We start from the raw sequence: 14,249 nt of genomic DNA on the forward strand, positions 1-14,249 counted from the left end.
TTGTGTGTGATGTACCTACGAATGGAAACGTTTTTCTTACAGTGACTGTGTGGGATGTACATACGAACGGAAACGTGTCGCGGGGACTAATTGTGTGGGATGTACTTACGACCGGAAATGATTTTGCTTGTTTTTTGGCACAATTGTACGTATAACCGTATTTCTCGCTCACCGGTCGTACACGACCTCATTTTGCCGAGCGTATGTGCCAGGAGGGCATATCCCCGATGGTTTTTGGGTCGTGTGGGAAGGACCCCCTAATTGCCCACACTCACTAGGTGACGGTTCCGAACATCGTCGCGGAAAGGGGTTAAAAACCGTTTGTATAGCACCTCGATGTACCAGTGGGAGAGCCTAAGCTCTGTTATTTGAATCGAGGGCATAGTACATCAAAATGTCGTGGCCTATGTACTTCTGGCACGGGAGTATGGCCAAAGGTGGATCTCCTATTTTTCATGCTCGGTTCTTTTTTTTAGCCTGAAAACGTAGAACAATAGTTCTACGGTATTTCCATTAAATTAAATATGTACATATAAAAAAGTTCAACCACAATCACCCAACACCCGTGCGATCAAACATGAAAATTAAATTACAGAAACTGAACTATCCAGGAACTAAGCTGTACTTCTTTAGTGTGCTTTGCTCTAAGTCTGGTAGCCTGTAGTCTTTCTTTGAGATAGAATTTCCATGAGTCTGGATGAGGTAGTGCTCTTCTGAAGATTTTGTCATTTCGGATCACCCAAGAGCTCCAGCATCCCATGATAATGATTTCCATGGCAATGTCAGGTGGTAGTCTCTGTCTTAGGAGGTGTACCTCATCGAAAGTGGATATGCCTCTGTTTCTGTTGGGTATGATTGAGTTCCAGCACAACCAGGTGAATGGACAATTCCAAAAAAGATGTGAGATAGTTTCCTCTGTTCTATCGGAGCACAAGGCACAATTATAGTCATCTAGGTGCATGTTTCTTCTGTTTAGCATATTCTTAGTGCTCGGTTCTTTCCTATATCAATGGTCATTGAGATACCTTCGTATGTACATACCACTTAAATCTAGTTTCTAGTGTCCCTTATATAGCTAGTAGACCTTGCACATGATAATTTACAGACAATTCAGGAAAAAATCTTTAAAATAGTTCGCTTAACTTCCAGCTGCAGTTGGTCTCTACTCCAACTGGCGCAACGGGTCATCTAGTTTTTCTAAAGGATAATGTAACATCATCCTTTATATTGATTGATGCAAAGTTGTAAACAAAAACGGTTTGGATATTCATCAGTTACCCTGATAACAAACTATCTACCAAATCCATTACCGAGCAGTTGGCACCTAGTGTTATTGGCAATGACATACATGAATTACAAATACCAATAATATGTAATGTGACGGTATCCAAGGAGAGTGCACCAAAGATCATGCGTTGGGCACATCAGGCATGTCAGTGTTGAGAGGGTGGAACTGCTATTTTTCTTGCTCCGTGCTTGCATGTGAGGAGGGGCGTTGAGATACTTTTTATGTAAAAGCACTTAAATCTTGTTTGTAAAGTTCCATCTATAGCTTATTGATCTTGTACATATTCCACTCTCAGTTTTAGGTTCGATGTTGTTAATGGCTCTCCTAAAACATGATTTGATGTGCTGGTTCAACACAATGGAGATTCTATGGGTTTTGTTGTCGCGTATGTTTGGTCCACATTTGATACCGACAATGCCAAAAAAATGTAGTTAATAATATATTTAAGTGTCCCACATTTTTATTGGGTCAACACTAAAAGTAATTAGAAATCAAATCACGGACTAATCAATACAAGTTGCCATATTTTTGCCAACTCAATCGACTCACAACAAAATGGAGGCTTAGCAATTTTGCCATTTTTTTGGTAGTTACAATGGCTATGATCCAAACAACAAGTTGGTAAATTTTGGTCATGCCTTTGGTTTTGTTATGTCAAAAAATTTCAGCCTAGTCGAAGCTCAACCCAAACATGTCAATAGTATTTTCTTACTAGACAGTGAAGATGACATCATTTCTTATACTGAATTTATGCGCTGCTGAGGCTCAAAAAGCCATGCATGTGTTGTAAAGGTTGATTAAGGAACTACTTTGTTTTAAGTCTAGCCATCTGATTTCTTGGCAAATGTACTACGAGTTACTAGACAGTAGTACCTATATCACATGGTGTTGCACAATTTGAGATGTAAAAACAATTTAAATCTTGCTGAACACCCACACTGACACAAAGTTACAGAAGAGTTCCTTGGCGACTACGGTGGACGTTGGCTGCAGCGTAGCGTTTGACACAATGAGCACGAAGTCGCGGGTGAGCGGGCTCGTTGGTGTTGTGGCGAACTAGTTGGTAGCATCGTTGCCACAACGAAAGTACGCGCTAAGCGATGAATAGGAGGGCGTTGAGCCAGAGGGCGGGGGAGGAGAAATGCAGTGCGCGCGCCTTGACGACATCGGTGCAGCAGGATGCGTGAGAGGAATCCGAAAGGAACGACGCCGCCGACGATGTAGTAGGACACATGCAAGGAGGCCGAGAGGAATGACGCCGATGGTGGTGCCGGTGTAGCAGGATGTGGCGAGAAGGCCAAGAGAAACAATACCGACGTCCGCTCAAGTGTAGTAGGACGTAGGAGAGAAGGCCGGGATGAACAACGGCGACAACCGCTCGAGTGTAGGACAGTGAAGAGGAGGTCGGGATGAATGACGACGATGATGACGCGAGTGCAACAGGAGGCGGGAGAGGAGGCAAAGAGGAACCACGTCGGTGATGACACTAGTGTAATAGGACGCGAGACATGAGGGACAGAGGAACGATTAGAAGGGACTAGGCGAAGGAGATTAAGAATGTGACATAGGAACGATTAGAAGGGACTAGGCAAAGGAGATTAAGAATGTCATTAAAACACAACACATGCATATACACAATCATGAAGAAGATGTATATTTACTTGTCTACGTTCATCGAAAATAAAAACATGCAACACGAAAGTCATGTGGAACAGTGAGATGAAGCTATTCGTCGAAGGAAAATTCGAACGACCGACCGTACGTGATGAATTTGACAAAATTTGTTCAAAATAGCTCTGAACATGAACACAAAAATGAACATTTACAATTAACGAAACTACGAACCGATTGCCCGAACTGTTGTAGATATGCCCTAGAGGCAATAATGTATGATGATATTTCCTATGCGTTTATGAACAAATATAGTCCTTGGACATTATCAATGATGTGTATCAGCAAGTACGTGACTTGTTTGTGGGACTATGCATTGTGTGATGACTGTCCTAAAAGGTCCCTAGTCGAAAGGACTGTGTGGACGCGCAGCCGACTAGACTAGCATATGACACGGTCGATGGCTTGATCTCACTAGCCATGGATCACTGGATGCTAACTGGATAATATGGACTTGGAAAGGTCTGGTCGGATCCGGCGTAGTTGGATCCGAGTCGAGGTAAGTTCCGAGTCGGATAGACCCAACTATGAGACGCATCGATATGTCATCTGTGAGTCTCTAGTACAACATACGTTCTATGTCCTAAGACCTGAGCTGACGCATGTACTCGATATGGTGACAGACTTGCTTTGGGCCGACCAAACGCTACTCCATGACTGGGTAGTTACAAAGATAGGTTTTGGGTTTGTCCAGTCCCATGCTGCGAGACATGTTCAAGCAAGATGGGATTTGCCCCTCCGATCAGAAGAGATATAATATGGGCCCCTCGTGTGATCTGACCAGGATAAACATGGCCGTGCGACAAGGATTATGAGATAATCCGGATAGTGGTCGGTATCACTGGAACGAGAAGGAGGTCGGGCTAGCACAAGGATGACAGTCTCGCCTTGAGCCCGACAACATATATCGTGAGGCAAAGGGAATAGAAGTGTGACACGTTGTACATGTTCGCCTAACCAGGTTCATAGTCTGCTTGGTAGTCGGCACGCCTTGCTAGAGGCCGCTACCAACCGTGCAGGTTGGAGGTGATTCGAACTGTGACCAAGCCGACTTGAACCTAAGGGGTCGCGCGCTTAAGGGAAGGAACCTACGAGGTCGGTTCGTAGGACACTGGTCGGATGTGATCCGAACTGGGCTAGGAACGTGACCGAGTAGATTTTGGGCTTTAGGGTCCGTGCGAGGCCCAAGTGTTGAGCCAGCGACGGGCGCCTATATAAAGTGGAGGTGCGGCACACTCATGTGGTTGATCGCTTCAGCGCCGTCATTAGGGTTTGCATGTGTTGCGAATAGCCACCTTCACTCGCCGCCGACTGTGTTATCGGACCTAGCAGTCCGCCGCACGATGTTCCTCCTGCACGCGCGGATACCGTTAGAGGCGGTGCACTTGTGCCGCTCCGGCGAACTTGTACGTGGGATCGGACGATCGGCTGTTCGAGGAAGATCGGACGAGGAGGGGACGATCCACGCGGACGCGCTGCCCCAACTCTTCTTCCGCTGCACGGCACTGCGCGTCTAGTGGTAACGAACTGTGATCCATCTCCCGTAGCAAGTTCTTGATTGTTCTGTGCGTAGGAAAATTTTATTTGCAGTTGACGCACCCTACCGTTGAATCCAACATGGACATGGATGTGCTTCTTTTCATATATGAACCTTATCTTAAATCTAAGCCATCGTGTAGATTAGAGGGAACCAATAAGTGAACGAGATTAGGTGTTAAATCAAACACACCACATGCAACCTCACATACAACCGGTTATCATAGAGGTTGTATCCCCGGACCCATCATGTTTTTTTTTTTTTTGCATCGCTTGAGTTTGGCTCACTGAAAACTGTCCGTTCGGTCATTTCTATTGGGTTTGGCTCAATGCACATAACCAAACAAATACATTTTCATCCGGTGCGGAACTCTATCGTGTCCAACCAAACATGCTGTTACAGATCGCTGTTTTTGTTGGCATCACAGCCGTCCATTCAGCTCCCGATCCAGCCGTCCATTGAACGTTCACGCGGATCCATGGGCCCACCGCCACTTCCTCCCCCCCTCCCCTCGAATAAGTACTCCGCAAATCTCGTCTCCTTGGCCACCAACGCACTCGGCAATCAGCAGTCAAGCAATCCCCTCACACACATCTCTCCACTTCCCGAACCTTTCCCCAGCTCTCGCCATGGACGCCTCCGCCACCGTAGCCACCGGGAAGGGGAAGAAGGGCGCGGCCGGGCGCAAGGCGGGCGGCCCCAGGAAGAAGTCGGTGTCGCGGTCCGTCAAGGCCGGGCTCCAGTTCCCCGTCGGCCGCATCGGGCGCTTCCTCAAGAAGGGCCGCTACGCGCAGCGCGTCGGCTCCGGCGCCCCCGTCTACCTCGCGGCCGTCCTCGAGTACCTCGCCGCCGAGCTGCTGGAGCTCGCTGGCAACGCCGCCAAGGACAACAAGAAGAGCCGCATCATCCCCCGCCACCTGCTGCTCGCCATCAGGAACGACGAGGAGCTCGGCAAGCTGCTCGCCGGCATCACCATCGCGCACGGCGGCGTCATCCCCAACATCAACCCGGTGCTGCTCCCCAAGAAGACGGCCGAGAAGTCCCCCAAGGAGCCCAAGTCGCCCAAGAAGACCGCCAAGTCCCCCAAGAAGGCTTAGGTTCATTGCTTAGTTAGGCTGTAGTAGCTGGGATGTATGGATGGGTGTGCTTCAGAATACTTCAGTTCGAAGTAGACTGCTCTCGCTTTGTCGTTGTATTTTCTGACCGTGATTTCAATGAAACAATAAGTTGCTTTGATATACATTTTGTTCGTTCTGTGTTTCGCTTGCCCACGCTCTGTTCAGAATTGCATCTCTGGGTGTGGGTTTGCCATTCATCTTCTTTGAATTTCATCCTTCCAGCGGCCTGGGCGGGGAATAGCGAAGGTAGGTGGGAATCAACTTCTTTGGCGCGTGCCTGAAATATTTGGTGGTGGGGTTTCCCGCCCCAAATTCGGATGGCACTAATCGAAGATGGAAAATGAAAAATCCGCGTCTATTTCCCCGCTCCAATTTCGCGCCCAGAAAGATTGGACGAAAATTTCGATTTGGCGGGAAGACTTACCGCTCGTTCTGAATTTCAGTTCTGGGAGTTTGGCGGGCAACTGAAAACTGTATCCTCTGTTATTTTTTAGCGGCGAGATTTCCCGCTTCAGTTTCGTGCCCATTCTGATTCTGGCACATCCTTTTGCAATCTTGGAACCATCTACCAGATCCTCTATGTCCCGGATGGGCGCACAACCAATTTCTGGACGGATCTCTTCAAAAATGACAGAAAAAAGAACCAACGACTCGGTGAATTCCATGTTCAGACGGCGGCGGAGCCCCTCCCCTCCAGGCTCCAGGGCAACCGCTGGGTAGCTGATCTGGACCCGGAGACGTCGGAGCGGGCCATTGAAGGACTATTCCTTCCTTGATCACACATTCAGTTAGATCGCGTTAGATGTTTGTGGACGACAAACTCAGGTAAATTCTCTACAAAATCAGAATATAATGCCTTCTTGTAGGCAGGGAGGGTATGCCGTGTGCTTAATAAATCTGGGGAATGGATCAACGGCGCCGGCGAATGCACATATAGCATTATTAAACCCAACATGACTTCAGTGGTGATTAGATTGAGTAGATAACCATATGTTCCCATGTACTACTTTGTCCGTTCACAAATACTCCCTCCGTTCATAAATATAAGTCTTTTTAGAGATTCCACTATGGACTACATACGGAGCAAAATGAGTGAACTATACTCTAATATATGTCCATATACATCCGTATATAGTTTGTAGTGGAATCTCTTAAAAGACTTACATTTAGGAACGGAGGGAGTACGTACTAATATTCCACGTAACAACTTTCTAAATCGGCTGTATATAGACATGCTGTAGTGTGTTCACTCATTTCAATTTGTATGTAGTCTATATTGAAATATAAAAAATATCTTATACTCCCTCCGTAAACTAATATAAGAGCATTTAGAACACTACTTTAATAATCTAAACGCTCTTATATTAGTTTACAGAGGGAGTATTTGTGAACCGAGGGACCAAGGGAGCAGTATACTAGAGCTTCACACCATCATCAGGCTTATGGTTGCATGATATACTAATCTGTACAATGAAGCTTCCAAAGGGGTACAATGCCTCTGTTTAACTTTCGAAAAATCCGCCAGCTACAGGTGTGGTGCCACAGCAGAAATGAAATCCAGACTTGTGAGTTCATCCAGATTCGTGAGATCTAGCTCGACACGCCACCCAGTGTTTACTTCGACACATAGACCCAGTCTGCAACACTGAACTATTTGTAGAAGTGGCCAGAGGAGCACTGCATTCCAGTTGCAGATTCAGGTAACAACTTAGAGGGTCTAAGTATTTATTTCTAAGCAAGAAATGATCCATCAAATAGCTTACATCCAGGGCGTTCGATCCATGCATGAAACATGGTATAATGCTTAGGTAAACAGAGTGTCGTAACAAGTTTCAGATTCTTATTACACGGCAGAGTTAAACAAACGTGTAGCTCTTCACATCACTTGGCCCTCTTGCTTTTCGCAGATGAACACAGAGTCCGCACAACGTAGCTATGGCATGCTTCTGATGACTGATGACACCTGTACTCATCGCGCTTTCGTAGGACTCCTTCACACAGAGAGAAAACATATCAGTAAATGGCATGATGCAGTGCAACGTAACAAAGAAAACGGACAATTACCGTAACCAGCAGCGCAAGATGTATACCTCTTACGAATGAGGTAGGTGGGAATTGCGGAGTAGACTAATGGTGAGGGCACGTGTTCCTCACCCAATCAGCGCGCCTCTCCCTGGCATCCTTGAATAAACGACTGTCGTTCTCCCTATTGATATGGACTTGGAGAGTGTGGCGGTTAGGATTCAAGGCGACTGCTTTTTTGATGGAACACTCCGACGAGGATCCCCTGACGTAGCCCATCCTACCGTTGAGACATTGACACATGGGTCCCACCAAGCACGGGGCCCACCTGTCAGCGACCGAAAGGCAGGGTTAGCTACGTCAGAGGATCTGTGTCCGGAACACTCCACTGCCTCCACCTCACCCACAGTTGCTTGATGACAATTAGTTACAACCTGGAGGTGCGCAAGGGCTGAAAGATGCTCGATGCCAATGTCAGCACTGGCACCATATCCGGACATAACTTCTGTTGCTTCCTAGTGAAGATGGAACCATTTGAGTGCCGGCATAGCACCCGGTGCAAAAGCTATTCCCCGTCCCTTGTATCCATACAATGTGAAGCAGAACCCCTCTAGAAGTTTGAATCCGTTACTACCGACAGTCAGGTTCATTGTTGCTGTGCAAATCTTAGCATGGGTTGCCTTCAGCTTGAGATGGGTCAGAGAAGGCATACACATGAGAATATGGAGATCTTTCTTCTTAAATTCATAAACTCTTATGTTTAAATTGCCAACATTGTTTAGGGAAGCCATTCCCTCGGGAACCTTTTTCATATTTCCCTACACTTCAATAACTTGGAGGTGTGGAAACGAGCGGGTTGGATCCCTGAACAAATCTTCTCTTATTTCGCTAGTAAGGGCATGTACAATGGTTGATAAGATAGTCTTATTTTAAGTCTTGAATGTAATTTAAAGATGACAAAAAACCATGTCTATAATGGGTCATATCTTAGTCTTATCTTAAATAACTAGTTATTCCTAAAAACGTGATGAGACATATTGTGTTAAGAGATCATCTCTTGTCTTCTCTTAAATAAGAGAAGACAAATCATTTTTTATGATTTCTCTCCTCCATCTCATCATTTATTCTACGTGGCATTGCTAAGATAGAACCTTTGTACATTGCCTTGATAAAAAGATATCGAAGGGCCGACTTGGTTACGTTCGCGCGCGGGCGTTGGCGCGATCGATTTCCGACCGGCCGTTAAAGCCTTGATTAGTAAAGTGGGCAGCGTTTTGGATTAGGAAAGTGTTACGGATTAGGAATGTTGATTACGGGGTGTGCATGCATGCCACCATAACTAGCCTCTCTGTGCACGTAACAGATGGGTGGGTCCGATACGTTTAATTACGGCAAGTATAATTCGGTAAGAAATACATCACGCGGTCGGAACCTGATATGTTGAGCGGGCCGCTTCGCACGTTGCGACGCGCGCGTGCGAAGGATTCTTTTCCCTTTGTTACGGATGACCTCAAAAGTTTCAGATAACCTTTCCTTACCACAGTGATAACACAGCGAGAGCTTTCTCAGTTTTGTTAGATTCCCGAGCGCCTCTGCAAATTTCACTGCGTTGTCAACATAACTGATGCATGATACTTCCTCCAAGGCTTGCATGCACCCAAACACATCTGCAGGCAGCCAAAGGGTGCTGCGTATAAATAGGCGCAGCAGTTTCTGTAGGCGAACCATAGTTTTTTTTTGAAAGCAAAGACTGCTTTATTACTCAAACGACATGGGCACTATCCCCCAAAACAATCCCAGCAAGTTCAGCTGGTACATCATCGTCATACACCGAAACATCCCCTAACCCAGAGTTTAAGCCTAACTTTGCAAGAAAGTGAGCTGCATGATTCACTTCACGGGGGCAGTGTATGATTTCGCACACTGAGAACCACAAGTTCATCTGAACCTTTATGTCTTCAATGAGCTGCGCTTCTCTGGAAAAGTCTGGCTTTCTTCGATTCAACGCCTGCACTACGAGCAAAGCATCTGTTTCAACCTGCGCCCTCACCACACCCAGCTCGGCAGCCACTCCAAACGCCATCTCCACATCTCTTAGTTCCGCACCAAAGGGGTCGAAGACCTGGGGAATCCGTCCTGCCCTAGCTGCAACAATTTCGCCATGGTTGTTCCTTGCTACTGCACCCCAAGCTGCCATTTGTTGATCCGAGACAAAGGCTGCATCCACATTGATCTTAATTACGTCAGCGGGTGGTGGCGCCCATCGCACAGTCTCCCTTGTATTTGGTGGCTGCTTTTTTGCAGAACACCCCTGGTATTCCCTCGCAGTGCATGCAGCCCTATACACAAAGTCCTGAGTCTCGACTGGCTTCTCACCTTCTCTGATCTTGTTTCGCTGTGACCACCATAGCCACCACATAACGATTATTTGCATCCGCTGCTCCTCTAGGAGCTTCCACAACTCATCCAAACTTTCTGTTATGCTGTCACAGGTTGCCAGCTTAAGCCGGATATGCTCCGCCCTCATTTCGTGCCACACCGGCTTGATCTCCCTGCACTGAACGAATAGGTGTTTCCCCGATTCCGGGCTGCAATTACATAAGAGGCATCTGTGGTCCTCAATCTTCACTCCCCTTCTCTGTAGAATGTCTCTGGTCGCTAGCGTATTGTGAGCACACCTCCACAAGCAATGCTTTATTGACCCCTGGCATGGCATTTTCCAGATCCTCTTCCATCTCACATCTCCTTCATCATTCAGGTTCCCTTCCCCCGGGGCATTTTCCGTGCCATCATGTCCCTCATTTTCCATGATTGCACGGTGTAGCTTGTACGCTTGTTTCACAGAGAACTCTCCCTTAGTATCAAAGTGCCATGCTTGGAAATCCTCTGCACCTTCCCGTAGCGGCATCTTCAAGATTAGACTTGCATCCTCCTCCCAGAAAGTGTCCTTTACTAGTTCGTCATCCCACTGTCCCGTAGCCGGATCAATTAGGTCTGAGACCTTGGTCAGGATATTGGCCCCCCTCGGTGTGATAACTCTACGCGTCCACGCTCGTGGTATCCACGGGTCCTTCCAGATGTCAACATTCACGCCATCTCCAATCCTCCATAGCACTCCTTTTTTCACCAGTTCAACGCCATGCAAGATGCTACGCCATGCGTACGACATATTCCCCTCCAACGGTGCTTCCAACACACTTGTCTCAGGGTAGTATCGAGCCTTTAGCAAGCGGGCACACAAGCTCTCCGGATTCTGTAGAAGTCTCCAAGCTTGCCTCGCTAACATAGCTATATTAAAGGAGTGAATGTCACAGAACCCCAATCCTCCTCTACCCTTCGGCTTAATCAGCTTAGGCCAACTAAGCCAGTGCATTTTGTTTTCCAACTCTTGTTGGCTCCACCAATAGCGTGCAATCAGAGAGCTCAACTCATCACAGAAGGTTCTTGTGAGATAGAAGCAGGACATTGCAAAAATTGGTATTGCTTGCGCAACACCTTTCACGAATATTTCTTTCCCCAACCTTGACAGGCATCTTTCATTCCATCCCTGCATTCTACTCCAGACTGCATCCTTAAGATATGCAAAAGCCTTTCTCTTTGATCTCCCTATGTATACCGGCAATCCCAGGTACTTCTCATTATACGCCTCACTCCGAATATTTAGGGCACCTTTGACCGTGTTCTTTGACTGTATGCTGCTGTTCTTACTAAACATTATGGCTGATTTCTTGTGGTTTATACGCTGACCCGAGCAGCGTTCGTACACAGCAAGAATGCGCTGCAGCTCTTGGGCTTGATCCTCCTTGGCTTCATCAACAACACGGAATCTTCCGCGAAAAACAGGTGGGAGAGGGATGGCGCCCCCGGACAAATCTGAATCCCGCTGAACAGACCTCGCCTGTGCGAGTCCTCTATCAGGGAGAACAGGCCTTCAGCGCACAAAACGAACAAATAGGGCGATATAGGATCGCCTTGTCTCAGTCCTCCCGATGGCACAAACTGGTGTGAGAGAGTACCGTTGATCTTAATTTGGTATCGCACTGTAGTAACACACTTCATCACCAGATCAACCCATCTTCTCTCAAAGCCCAACTTGTTCATTATTGCACGGAGGAAAGACCATTCCACCCTATCATACGCCTTACTCATATCGACCTTGACAGCTGCAAATTCTTCCTTCCCCTTCCTCTTACTCATGAGAAAATGAGACACTTCATAAGCCATCAGTATATTACCAGTGATCAATCTCCCAGGTACAAAGGCACTTTGGTTTTCTGAAATGATCTCTGTTAAGATGAGTTTTAGTCTATTAGCTAACACTTTCGAAATTATCTTGTACAACACATTGCACAAGCTAATGGGGCGTAAATCCTTAATTCGTGTTGGGTTTTTAACTTTCGCAATCAGCACAACATGTGTATCATTCCAGCCATCCGGGATCTCGCCCCCATTCAGCACCTTTCTCACCTCACTTACTATGTCATGCCCCATCAGATACCAGAATTTCTTGAACACTCGCGCCGGCATTCCATCCGGGCCTGGGGCCTTCAAATCTCCAATATGGTCCAGTGCCGCCTGGATTTCCATCTCCGTGAACTCAACCAGTAAGCTCTCATTCATTGCTCGAGTAACCTTTGGGGGGACAGAGGCTAGCAAGTCATCAAACTGGCTATTGACGTTCGTCGTGAAGAGGTCTTGAAAATAAGATAGAACATAGTTAGTCATCTCCACTCCCTCCTCTATCTCCACTCCATCCTCCCTTCTGAGCTTCTCTATGCGATTTGCTTGTTTCCTCGCCGAAGCAAAATTTTTTAGGTACTGGGTGTTCCTGTCTCCCCCATTCAGCCACCATGCATGAGCCATCTGCCTCATCTTAATCTCGTGCAACTCTTCCAGATGGTCTACTAAGCATCTCAGCCTTACCTCCTCGTCCACCTTTCCTTGGGTCACATCCTTCTTCATGCACTCCTCCATTTCCTTTTTATCAGCTCTCAACCTTTTCTCCAATCCGCCCACAACATCTCTACTCCACACGCCAACATCCTTTGCAACCCCTTTCAGTGCACCCGCTACCCCCCACCACTCACCTCCCTCCCTTTCCTCCATGCCTCCTCGATCACCTCTTTGCATCCCTCCTCCCGTAACCACCGAGCTTCAAAACAGAACGCTCTTTGCTGCCCCTGCCAGCCCCCTCCCAGGTCAGATGTGCCCACCACAACCGGTCTATGATCAAAATGACTTGGCGTCTCATTGCGCACTTTGAAATCCGGGAACTTCTCGCACCATTCCTTGTTAGCCGTTGCCCTATCCAATCTTTTGCAAATATAGTCGCACGCATTAGTACTATGATTCCTCCAGGTGAAGCAGTCCCCATGATAGCCAAGGTCACTTAGTTTGCATGCTTCAAGCGCTTCTCTGAATTGATCCATACAGCCTTGCGACCTCTCCACTCCTCCCTTCTTCTCCCCATTTGTAAGAATTTCATTAAAGTCCCCAAGGCACAACCAAGGCCTACCATCTTGGTGTTGTTGGCTTAGTAGTTTCAGAGTCTTCCATGTTTCTTTCTTCCTTCCTGCTTGTGATTCACCATATACTCCGGTAAGTCTCCACACCGTCCCATCCTCGTCTGTTATGTCTGCATCAATGTGCCATCTCCCCAACAATCTCAGCGATAGCTCAACTCCTCTCCTCCAAAAAATTGCCATGCCTCTACTTATCCCATCCGGGTCTCGTACACACATATACGCAAGCCCCAACTTCCACCTGTACTTCTCCATCTCCCCTTTAAACGACTTTGTTTCTGACAGAAATAAGACATCAGGATCCTCCACCCTCTTGACATCCAAGAGGCCTCGAACTGCCGGGCCATTCCCGAGCCCCCGGCAGTTCTAACCTATAATCCTCATTGTTCCCGGCGGGGCTGCATTTGCAGCCCGGCCGATATATCATTGTTACTGTCTGCCTTGCTCTTCTTCACCCCTTCACTCTCTTTGACCTCCAAATCCTCCCCCTTTCTCTTCCCCACCGAACTGCCTAGCGGGTCTTGGGGCGCACTGTTTTGTTCTCTAGGCCTCCTCTTAAACTTCCTGCCGCCACCCTTGTTATTCTCGTTATGTTCTGCATCAACTCCTTTAACCTCTTCTCCACCCCCACCTTACAGACATTCTCAGCTCCTCCCGGTTGGGCAACTGCATCGACTTGCTGTGCTCTAGTATCCTCTCCTCCACTCTTCCCGCCTTCGCCACTGCTTCGGTTGTCCACCCCTTTTCCCCTCCAAACACCAGTTTGTGTGCAACTAGGCTCTTCCCCCCACCATTAACCCCACTTTCATGTTCATCCCGGTTGTTCTTTAACGGGCTGGTCACCTCATCCTCCTCTCCGGTGCTCCTTACAGCAATAGTAGGCGGAATCCCCTCCTTACGCCATGATGGCCCATCGCTCCCTGATCTTCCTCCTCCCGACCCAAAACTACTCATCCTACGATCCCCTCTTCCTCCACCTTGTCCTCCTCTACCTTCCCCACTCTGCCCGCTGTTGTTACCCCCACCTCCATTGCTGTTCCTCGATTGGCTCCCATCCCCAGACCGCCTTCCTTCATCCATCGCCCTCAACC

General features: G+C 47.5%; 1 protein-coding gene across 1 annotated transcript; it reads left to right on the forward strand.

The window, feature by feature from the left end:
* Nucleotides 1–5,045: 5,045 nt before the first annotated feature.
* On the forward strand, nucleotides 5,046–5,734 carry LOC123136287 (histone H2A). Its single transcript, XM_044555630.1, has one exon. The coding sequence runs from the start codon at nucleotides 5,126–5,128 to the stop codon at nucleotides 5,591–5,593; it is 468 nt and encodes a 155-aa protein (XP_044411565.1). The 5' UTR covers nucleotides 5,046–5,125; the 3' UTR covers nucleotides 5,594–5,734.
* Nucleotides 5,735–14,249: the final 8,515 nt, after the last annotated feature.

This window comes from Triticum aestivum, chromosome 6B, assembly GCF_018294505.1.
Source record: "Triticum aestivum cultivar Chinese Spring chromosome 6B, IWGSC CS RefSeq v2.1, whole genome shotgun sequence".
Classification (NCBI taxonomy): Eukaryota; Viridiplantae; Streptophyta; class Magnoliopsida; order Poales; family Poaceae; genus Triticum; species Triticum aestivum.

What these genes read in the sequence shown, in the direction of transcription:
- LOC123136287 (XM_044555630.1), top strand. Translation starts at nt 5,126, where the DNA reads ATGGACGCCTCCGCCACCGTAGCCACCGGGAAGGGGAAGAAGGGCGCG.